At 42.9% G+C, this 10,823-nt stretch overlaps 1 protein-coding gene across 1 annotated transcript in view; it reads left to right on the top strand.

Moving 5' to 3' along the window:
• Positions 1-994: 994 nt before the first annotated feature.
• The window catches only part of GPD1L (glycerol-3-phosphate dehydrogenase 1 like), a 26,123-nt gene continuing 16,294 nt past the window's right edge, over positions 995-10,823 (top strand). The window contains exons 1-3 of the mRNA XM_044417417.1: positions 995-1,148; positions 8,312-8,489; positions 9,885-10,025. Of these exons, the coding sequence (XP_044273352.1) occupies positions 1,096-1,148; positions 8,312-8,489; positions 9,885-10,025 (372 nt within the window). The 5' untranslated portion in view covers positions 995-1,095. The remainder of the gene's footprint in view (positions 1,149-8,311; positions 8,490-9,884; positions 10,026-10,823) is intronic.

Raw genomic sequence — 10,823 nt, 5'->3', positions numbered from 1 at the left:
TTTCCCTGTGATTAAAAAAAAAATATTTACAGAATGGATTGACCTTATTTACATTGAACCTTATGGGGAAATTTGACTCTGGTTGCAACCAATCTGGGTCATGGAATGGATTAATTTTGTGGGCCAAGGTACCACTGTATTTAGTTATGCTTGCTACGCAGTTTAACTGTTCCACACCATACCAAGCGCTCTGGTATAGAAATACTTAAATACTTTAATGTTTGTGAAATAGGGCAATTGATTTTTTTTATTTTCTCATACTCGGTGGATAAAGAACAAAAGAGAGAACATTAAATAAAGTATAATCCAAGAGCTGGGGTCTATACTAAGTATTTCACCTGGCTTACTCCCTCGGAGAAGGCCACTCAGCCTCCCCCCCCCCCACGCTCGCATCATTAAAGATTTAAAAAGATTTAAAAAGTTATGTTTTTCTTACTTTCAAACCTTTTTTCAGTTTCTTCGTCTTCGTCTCCCCTTCTCTTCCACCTGCCTCTCTTCTATTTCCCGCTCCGTATTCCCGCTCTGAATATACATGCAATGGAGGGGTGGCGAGGGCTCTCTGTTCAGTTACAAAGAACGCCTGCGCTAGCTCAGAGCTTTTGGACTCGCTTGGAAATCGTTTTCTCCGAGTGAGTCCAAAACTTCTGCGGCGGGCCGTATACGCCTGCTGGCCATAGTTTGAGGACCCATGCTCCAAAGTAAGTCGCACTGAATTCAATGAGAACCTGCTGCTGAGACGACGCGGCTAGAATGGTGAGGTTCGTCACCCTGACAAAATAGCGCCGCACAGGGATCCAGTGTTGTATACCCACGTTGCCAATTTAACAGGACCGTAACCCCTGATTTATTTTAGCTCTTCTTTAACTCCCGCCCCAGCAAATCCCTATCCACAATGCAGGATTAGGGGCTCTGCCGAAGTCGCAAGAGGACTACAATTCCCAGCATGCCCCGGCTGCGCCGGGAGGCGGGGTCGCACCGCCTGGTTCGGTTTTACATGGCCGAGGAGGATTCCTTGAGCGCCATTGGAAGCGCTGGGAGTGCGGGCTGCCTCGGGCTTTTCTTTCGGCGAGCTAGACCGCGGGGTGCCGGCTTGCAATGGCGCTTGCGTCATCGCCCTTGAAAGTGTGCATCGTGGGCTCTGGGAACTGGTGAGTGAGGGAGAGGCGAGGGGCAGTCAGTGCCGGGGCTTACGGGCGCGTTCGGGAGCAACCTGCGCTTCCTTGTCATGCTGTTGCTTTGAGGTCTGGATCCAGCAGGCAGGACCCGACGTTTCTGCTTCCAGCGCTATCCCATCCCCTTTTAACCCCCTTGCAATGGTGGTTTTTTATCTAAATAAAAAGGGACGCTCCAGACGGAAGGCAGCGCGGACAGGCAGTCTCTTCTTCCTTGTTGGACGGTAGAGCCGTTATACACGCCTCGCCTTCTGCAAACCTGTTTTCTCAGCCGAGTCGTGCACATTTGTAAATAAAAAGGAAACATGGTTGTCCCTCTCGGGTTAGTTTTTTAGGACTGCGTCACCTGTCTGAAGCATCTGCTCTATGATGATGATTATAATTATACTTCTCCCTTCTGATGGTTTAAACCTGATGCCAACATTAAATGAGTATTGTAAATGAAGAGGACTGTTTATGAGGCGGATAGGTGAGCAATTTGTGGCTTTCCAGATGCTGCTGGAGTGTAGTTCCTATCAGTCCTAGCGAGCTTAGCCATTGGTGGGGGGTGATGGGAGTTACAGTCTGGGAACATTTGCAGGGCAAGATACTGTGCATGGAGAGTTAGAAAGGCTCGCCAAATTGGCACGGGTGGAGCAAATGCAAAGCCAATGCAAAGCTCATCTAACCCCTTGCAGAAACAGCACAATTCTTCATTATATTTATAGCCCCCCACTTTTAACCTTTGCAATAACTTTGTGAAGTAGGTCAGTTTTAGAGGCAGTGTGGTACAGTGCTTAGAGCGTTGGACTGGGGACTTGGGAGAACGGGGTTCTAATTCCCCCTTGACCATGGAGCTCACTGGGTGACTTTGGGCCAGTCACTCACTCTCAACTTAACCTACCTCGCAGGGTTGCTGTGAGAACAAAATGGAGAGGAGGGGAACCTGGTAAGTCATCTTGGGTTCCTTTTAAGAGGAAGAAAGGTGGGGTATAAATGAAATGCAATAATAAAAGAATGCCTGGCCCAAGGTCACCAGTGGACCAGGTATGTATTTGGACCTCGTTCTGGGTCTTGCTTCCTTTGCACTGTGGTATCCCGTACATTCAGTTTAGTGCCAAAGAGCTGCTGGACGAATAAGCTCTGGAATGCTGTACAGCGAGATGAATGCAGTGCCAGATCTATCTTTGACAGATAGACTGACTACTCAGTCTTATGCATGCCTCACCTTCTGTGGCATGATCACGTTCTTACTGTTTGTGTTCCTAACTTGTTAGATACTCCAGTTACAAACAAGGCAAGTTTGTTGTATAATACTACTTATACTTCCCACAGTCTTTTCCCATGAAGAACAACTTAAACTCAATCCTGTGTTGCCTGTCTCTGTAATTTTGAATTGTGAAATCTAAATGGGTGAAAGGGAACTGAGGTATAAAATAAAAAGTTTTATTTATTGGTTTTTATTTTATGCTTTATTTTATTAGAAGTAAAATACATCATTTGGCTTAAAACTCTTTAAAACAACCCCTTAATTGGGTGTACGATTAGACTGGAAAAAAAACTATGCTGGTTGGGGTGTGCTAGAAATTAGAGGCCTTTTTTCAGTCTAAACATGTATAGGATTGAGCTTTGAACTGCTAATGTGAGGTAGAAAGTGGAAGAAGGGACTGTCTGTTTTAAAGATATTTAAGTCATTTTTATATTTTAATTTTAACAAAACAAATGCACAAAATATATTTTTTCTTTGTACAAAAATTAATTTTCATTCATTTCTATTTCACAATTTAGTTCTTATAGGAAAAAAGCTGTACTGGTTAGGGCCATGCTGGCAGTTGGGGAGTTTTTTTCTGTCTAAACATGCATAGGATTGATTGTGCCCTTCCTTTTAAGGCACCCTATCCATAATCTTCAAGTATGCACTGAATGCAATTGGAGCATCTCACCAGCTGATTCTGGTCCCAGTCACTCCGTGTTTGGCTGCAGTGATGAATGGGCTCCGAGCACACACTCTGTTTGTGATATATGGACTTAGGACTGGGGACCTGGCCCTGTTTTCCTGTTGTCTTTCATGTATAGGTTGAACAAGTGTGGAGAGGGTGATGCTGTGCCAGCTAGTCTCATTTCCAACACTACGTGTCCATTAACCTTTGCCTGTTTAGCCAAAGGTGAGAGCAGAGTCAATCAGGTATGGCACCATTTGTAATCAAGAACTGTGATGTGGCCAAGGTTCCCAGTAAACCATGCAACTACATGCATCTAGACTTTGTACCCACCATGGCTGAGCTTTTTTCTCCTCCTCCTCCTCCCCCTCCTCCATCCTATTTCCTATTTCCTTTGGAATTGTCCCTTTCCAGGGCACCTTTTTAGCTAAAGGTTAGGACAAAAATGCTTTGATTAAGCAAACAAACATGCAGGATTCAGCTGAGGTATTCCCCCCACCTGTCCATGTGCTTAGTTTACACATTGAGGAAAAGGTGAGCACATGGCTCCACAGTACCCCACAGTTCTTGTTCATGTGTCTGTCTGTATCTGGAGGGTTCCATTGGTCATGTTTAGCAAAAGTTGCTTGGCTTTGGTTTAATTGTTTTTCGTGAGAGCATAAGAAGAACCTTGTTGGATAAGACCAAAGGCCTATCTAGTGCAGCATTCTGATCCCACAACGGCCAACCAAACTTTTGTTGCCAGCCCTCAAACAAGATGTGACTGCAGTGGGAGCCATGGAGTATGCCATTTCTGAAAGGCTGGACAACTTGCGCCCTCCAGACGTTGAATTGCAACTCCTGTCACCCCTACTCATTACCTGTGCTGGCTCAGTCTGATAGGAGTGTCAGTTCAGCATCTGGAGGGCCACAGGTTGCCCATCTCTGAGTAAAACCAGATTTTAATACGTGTTAACTTTGTGGAGAATCTTTCACAGTGGTTTTGGAGTCTTCATAGTGCTTTTAGAAAAAGCAAGAATGGCCTTGTTCATTACTTGATATGCTCCTGGGTTCTATTCCACCTGCTTTGGTTGAACAAAGTGCATCCCTGCACCTGCTTGATACTTTGTAAAACTTCTGTGTGGATGCCAGTATGGGATATTTTTAATCGAACCTGCACCTTATGCCAGTCGGAAGACCTTCTGCATTATCAGTGGCAGGTCATCCAGATGGCTAAATGTGTTGTCTGTGCTGGATTAGGACTGACTTTCTTGCCTGAAGGACATGGGTTTACATGAATCCAGGTTCAAATTTGCATAAATATGGACTTACTTTTGCAACCTGGTGCACAAGTGGTTGGCAGCATTTTAGACAGAGCTTCCAAGCTTAGCAGACTGCGTTCAGCATTAGGGAATGTGGAAAGGGGATGAGGTGATCTGCTATTTTACAACCTTGCGTTCCTGTACTGGTTGTACAAGAATGCAATACTGTTGGCTTCAATGAATCAGTAATCATTATCTGGTTTTTGCAATGTATGACTCTAAGGGTGTGGCCATTTCTTTAGCATGGATGTCTTATCTACTTTATGATTCTGAAACAGAGAGCAGAACCTTTAACACAATTACAATAATCTTTTCTCTGTTGTAAAAGTTTTACAAACCTCTGAATACAAGATTCCCTATTTTTTCAGGCAGCATACCAGTGAGAACTTAACAATTTTCAATGCTTTCTTTTTAAAGTAGAATGACAAAAACATACACTACATTTAATGAGTTGATGAAAGAGTGTGGTACATTTAGGGTGCAATTCTATGCAGGAAAAATGTCCTACAGCTTCTAGCAATGGTGGGAGTGACTGCAGATTTTTCTGTCTTAAAGGAGCATAGGATTGGGCTTTAAATGGTTTTCTTATATTATTTTACAGACAAAAATATAGATGGAATCCTCTGGCTCCTTAGAGACTTTCTTTATAGTTCTTCATAATACAAGATTATGTTTTGCATAAAAATCTATCAGTTGCAGCTTCATTACTCTGGAGACCTTGAACTTTGAGGCCTTGGGTTTCCTGCACCTTGCCAGGCTGATCCCGATGGGGCCAGAGAAGGGGTGATTTATACTAGATGGGCTTTTCAGCAGCTCTAGTGATGGTGTTTTGGAGGGGCATGGCTGGAGGATGCTCAGTATAACTTGTCATCCTGGACTCTACATTTTCTTCTTCTTTCTGCTCACTGGAACACCTCCTCATCCAAGATCACTGGTGTGATCCTCTCCGTACTGCCTGCAAGAGGAAGGAGTTGGCAGTCTGCTCTCCAACTCTTTTCCAAGGTTGGAATAGTTCTAAGAGCCATCCAATGGTGCCTGGATAACTTGCCCATGGACTGTAGGATCGCTATCTTAGACTGATTGCATGTTTTGAGAGGAAAACCTTCTGCAACTTCCAGAATACACCCTCCAAAGTGTCACAAGGAAACGGCCAAAATCAGCCATTTAGCTGCTTTGTAGAGTGACAGGTGCACAAAGGTGACCTTCCCTTCCATACTTTTTCCATGCTGCATGTGATGCCTGCAGTGTTCCAAGTTTGGAGAGTAACGGACCGCCCCATTGGATTGCACCCTAAATAACTTTTCTCCCACACTTCCCTGCCACTTCAGTGCAAGACCTTCCACGGTTTCCCAGCATTTAATTAACATTTCATAATGCTGACTGTTTCGTTTATTGCTTCAGTTGCCATACTGGCCTAGTAAAGCAAAATTTACAGAATAGCTTTTATTAGGACAGCCCTGTGTTTGAAGATTGATTCAAAATGCAGATATGCAGTCAGAAGGCTTATTGTATAGGAGTTGTCCCCTGCTGGGTGTACCCAAAGAATTGAAAGGGGAAAAGTGTATTTTTCAGTGAAACTGAGATACTAACCCTTGTCTACAGTTTGCTGTTGACGGAAACAGTAATGTGTAAAAGATCAGAGGCTGAACAAGAGTATGTTGGGACAGGATTATAAATAGAGGAATTCCTTTTGCAAATCTAAAAACAAACTAGTTGCCAGCTCAGCCCTCCTCCTACAACAGCTTTGACTATCTTCAAAGTGACCTTCCTTTTTTGCCTGGATGCAACTTGAAAGTTCTCCTGGCACTCTGCGAACATTGATAGGTCCAATGAAATGTTTGAGCAATATGAAGGCCCCATCTGATTTTAGTAAATGCTGGTGTCATATTGTTCTGTCATATTGTTTAGTTTAATGCCTTAAAGGCACCCTAGGTTCACACAAAATCTCACTGCATGAATGGCATCACATCCACTCTTGTCCCAAGTCATAGGGGTCCAGGTTTTTCCCAAGGACACATAACAATGCCTTATAGCAGTAGTATTGGACCTTTTCAGTCTTAGGGCCAAATTCTGTTTTGGCCAAGCTCTTGGAGGTGGGAATGCATTTGGAAGGTGAGCAGAATGGAATCCAAATGGGGCAGGAGCGAAACATACCAGCATATTTTAGTTTAAAAAGCTTACTCCCTGTAACTAAGCCTTAGGAGATGCATTTCAACCTTTAGTAGAGGAGGGGGAAAACCTGGGAAACCTTCCAGTCACTGGAACTTGAGAAACAGAGGGCAAGATAAGGGGATGTGACCATTTTGGGAAAACCCAGAAGACCATATTCTGATCGCAGGTGGCTGGATTTGGCCCTCAGTCCTAATGTTCTCCACTGTGTATTACAAGTTGATTCTGCTTGACTTTTAACAAACTCTGGCCTGCTTGCATATAGTCTGTAACTTTATTTATATAAAATCAAATACCAACTGGTTTTCAAATTAAATAGAAGCCTCCTTGGTTTTTGTACATGCTTGTCCATCTAGCAAAGAATTCCAGGTTTGTGTTTTGCTTCTGTTCTGTTGTAAAACAAGAAACCACTCAGCTTCAGCTCGAGCAGCTTAGTAACCACAAATGTCCATCTAACATCTCGGGAATGAAATAGTAAAACATTCATTGATTACATTTTTATCCTGCCAGGCAACATAATTGTATTATATCCTAGGAGTATATGAACAAATGTATAATTACCCTGCCTGGGTTTTGTTGGCCACTTCTCATAACCAAGAGACTGCACTATCCCAATTAAAATATAACAAACAGCTTTCATGTCCCTTATACACAAAGTTTGACACATGACGTGGCAGCCCACAATGAGGTATTTAAGGTATAAATGGTGGCTGTGGCCCCCATGATGAATATGCCACTCCCATTCAGGGGTTGTTGTGTCATGTGCACCCAGAGAGCATGGGTTATGGGGGGAGGGGGAGTTAAACAACCCTCACGTAACCCATGGTCTATTTTAGGGGGTTGCATATGCAGCGTAGATAACCTACGATGTCATCTCTTCCCCAGCATTGTGAAATGTTGATGAATTATCTGTTACTGCTTTCTTGATTTTTGGCAGTTGATAGTAATGGAAGCTATGCTGGCACTCTGTGCACCTTTAGTACATTGTTTGATTATCCATGCAAGTCATCGTTGTGACTATTGGATTACTTCTGTTTCTAATTTTGCTACAACTCATGTAAAAATTTCTAGGCAGGAGTCCCGAAAGAGGGTAATGCTCAAGAATGCTAGAAGTTGTAGTCTTAAGCACTGGAGGGTGCCAAGTTGGAGATTTCGTATAGGTGTTTGACCAAAACTTGGCCATTTAAGAAGGCCTTCAGCTGAAAATTATTTCTCACCTTGTTAGGACTATGATAAGATTTTTTTCTTTTCTCTGTGCCTTTGTGAGTTTTGGAGGTTGCATTATGAGTTTCTGTTTATGGATCCTGTAGGTTTTTCTCAATATGAATGGATAGTTTCTCATGATTGCTGACTGAACTTTGTGGATTTGGTTTTACTCTGTGTATATTTCATTGGAAGTGGCTTTGAGTTTCTGGAATTGGGGTGAGCACAGTATATATTTTGAAATAAAACGTGTCCTGATGGAAACAGTGGGACAACATAGTCATTGCCAACCCATTTCATTGATTTGAAAGAGACCAAAAGCACAAATAACCTAGCCTGAATCCTAACAGAATTTGAATGCCATGTGGTGAAGAAAAAGCAGCTTAAATGAACAGTCATACTTGCATTTCCCTTTTACTGGAATCCCTTGATTTTAGATTTTCTAAAAGGTAAATGGATTCATAGCCTGTGTACTAAAATTTGCTTCCTTGGTCTTAACCTGGCATCTTTGGCCAAATGTAATCCTTCCCTCCTTCTCTCTTTGCAGGGGATCTGCTGTAGCTAGAATAATAGGCAATAATGTAAAAGCACTACAGACGTTTGCCCCAACAGTGAAGATGTGGGTTTTTGAAGAAACCATTAATGGAAGAAAATTGACAGATATCATAAATCATGACCATGAAAATGTGAAATATCTCCCTGGATACAAGCTACCAGAGAATGTGGTAAGGCTTGGAATGGGACAGGACCCACATTACAGCCCCTCTCATTCAGCAAGCTCAGTTGGCTTTGGGCTTGTACGTCTCCAGCCACTCATCACCTCCACTCAGTTGCCACCTGGCAAACAGCTTTGAAGCTAATGGGACTGATACAGTTTATAATCTAGCAACTTGTATCTGCTCTTCAGTCTGACAAGGGAACCATGCTGGTAGTCATGCATGAGAGGTTGGATCCACCTAACATACCCCTTCAGATCATGGTTTTGCCTTAGTTCTTAGAATGGCTTGTGGGGAAAGGAAGAGATGAAGCAAAGGCACAGTTTTCATTCATGTGTGCTGTTTGTCGAGTTTTGAAAGCCTGGTGGACACTCGTCATAAGAAGTAGAATGCAACTTGCCCTTCAGTGCATCAAAGAACATGTTCGTTGCAGAAAGGACTCGGGATGATGGGAAGCTTCCATGAATGGAAGGGAAGGATGTGATTACCCCAACTCTGTATCCCCTCCCACACTTTTTCCATTTGATTTTCTGGGACCTGGAGGAGGGCAGGAGGGGAAAGAGGGAGTTACCCCATACCTTGGGTAAGATCCAAATTTATGTTGGATCAGCTGCATTGACGGGAATGGATTTCCCTGCCCTGTCCCCATGATGTTCCTTCTAGCACCCTGAAAATGCCACGCAGAGGGTGCTGAATGGGGTGAGTTGTGATATGTGAGGGAAGGAAGTTCCTCCACCCCCCCACAAATTTGTTAGATGTTTCCTCAAGAGGAGCCCTTGCTCTTGCAGAAGACAAAGCCAGCGTCCAGCCCTTTGAATGGTCTGAACCTCTGCATCCCACCCAAACAGGAATTGTTATAGCCATTTAGGAAGTAGTAACCTTTTTGTATCATAAGAAATATTGCATTTCCCAGGTACAAAATGTGACTTTTTATTTTTGTCTGTCTTTGTTATAAACTGCCCAAAGTGTTTCAGCAACAGGTGCTATAGAAATGAAATTAATCCTAGTAGTAGTAGCAGCAGCAGCAGCAGTAATAATAATGCAGAGCTGTCAAAAATTGATTTGCTAAACTGCATTGGCCAGGAATACATTCTAAAGTTACTTCTGCCTTTTTACTTAAAATTTGCTCTTACTGTCAGTTGAATATGCTGATCTTAGTTTTTTTGCTGTATAAAGTAACTTTGCACTTCAGCTGGTTGGTAGAAGCATGCAAAAAGGCATTTTGGCATATTTGGTTCAACATATGTTTAGTTTATTTAGTTTGAAGGCTTATGTTTTCAACCATTAAGGTACAATTTCAGCAGACAAAATGAAGAATCCATTTAAAATTAAGGCTTGGCACTTGAGAGATAAATTCTTTGTTTTTCACCTCCCCTTCTTTCTTGTCTGAATATTTTTCTGTAGGTTGCTATTCCAAACCTGACTGATGCTGTGCAGGATGCGGACTTGTTAGTTTTCGTCATTCCCCACCAGTTCATTCAAAAAATCTGCAATGAGATCACTGGGCGTGTAGCCAAGAATGCCATTGGCATAACACTCATTAAGGTACAAAAAGTAACATTTTTCAAGAAAATAAGAAAAATATGTAAATAATTCAGCAGGGTATTACATAAAATAAATCAGAAGTATTTAAATGAAAGAACTAAAGCAATTCTTCTGACTTTCTTTCTGTTACTCCATGCATCTTGTACCTGTGAGTGCTTCCTTCCCTTCTTTCTCCAACCATGTATGGAATTCAAAACTTGGTCCCAACCACAGGGACATCAGAAACAGCTGTACAATGATTCAGACATTTGGTCCTTCCAGGCCAGTTATTGTTGACCCTGCCTGGTAGCAACCCTCCAGGTTTCAAGCAGATTTTCTGGGCCCACCTGGAAATGCTGGAGATAGAATGTGGGTTCTTCTGCATGTCAAGCGCATGCTCCGCCCCTGAGCAAAAGCTCCTTTGTGTTCTGGCTATGACCATACATAACAAGTTTCAGCGATGGACCAACAGTACATCTCTCTTTTGTGTGCGCATAGAACAATTTTCCATTCATCAGCACTGATCTTCTCGGCCCTTTTGGCCATTATCCAAATTGTGATGTGTGTCATCCTGTGTCCACATGAGGACTTTTCAGCTCCTTGTAGCAACACCCTGTGAAAAGCCTGCTGCCTGCTCAGGAAAAAAGGGAGAGAAGTGGCATCCAAAGTGGCACCCAAAAATTGCCTCACATGCATGATGTGGTTGGTTCTGGGAGTCACATAAATTATGTACATATTTTGGACTTTTCCCCAGCTTGTGGGCTGAAATAACACCACAGTAAAATACTTTGCCCCATCTTCCCCCCGCCCCCCCCCCGG

This window comes from Varanus komodoensis, unplaced genomic scaffold (assembly GCF_004798865.1).
Source record: "Varanus komodoensis strain SLA01 unplaced genomic scaffold, ASM479886v1 scaffold10, whole genome shotgun sequence".
Classification (NCBI taxonomy): domain Eukaryota; kingdom Metazoa; phylum Chordata; class Lepidosauria; order Squamata; family Varanidae; genus Varanus; species Varanus komodoensis.
Note: the sequence above shows the minus strand (reverse complement) of the source record. Positions and strands in the feature narration are given on the sequence as shown.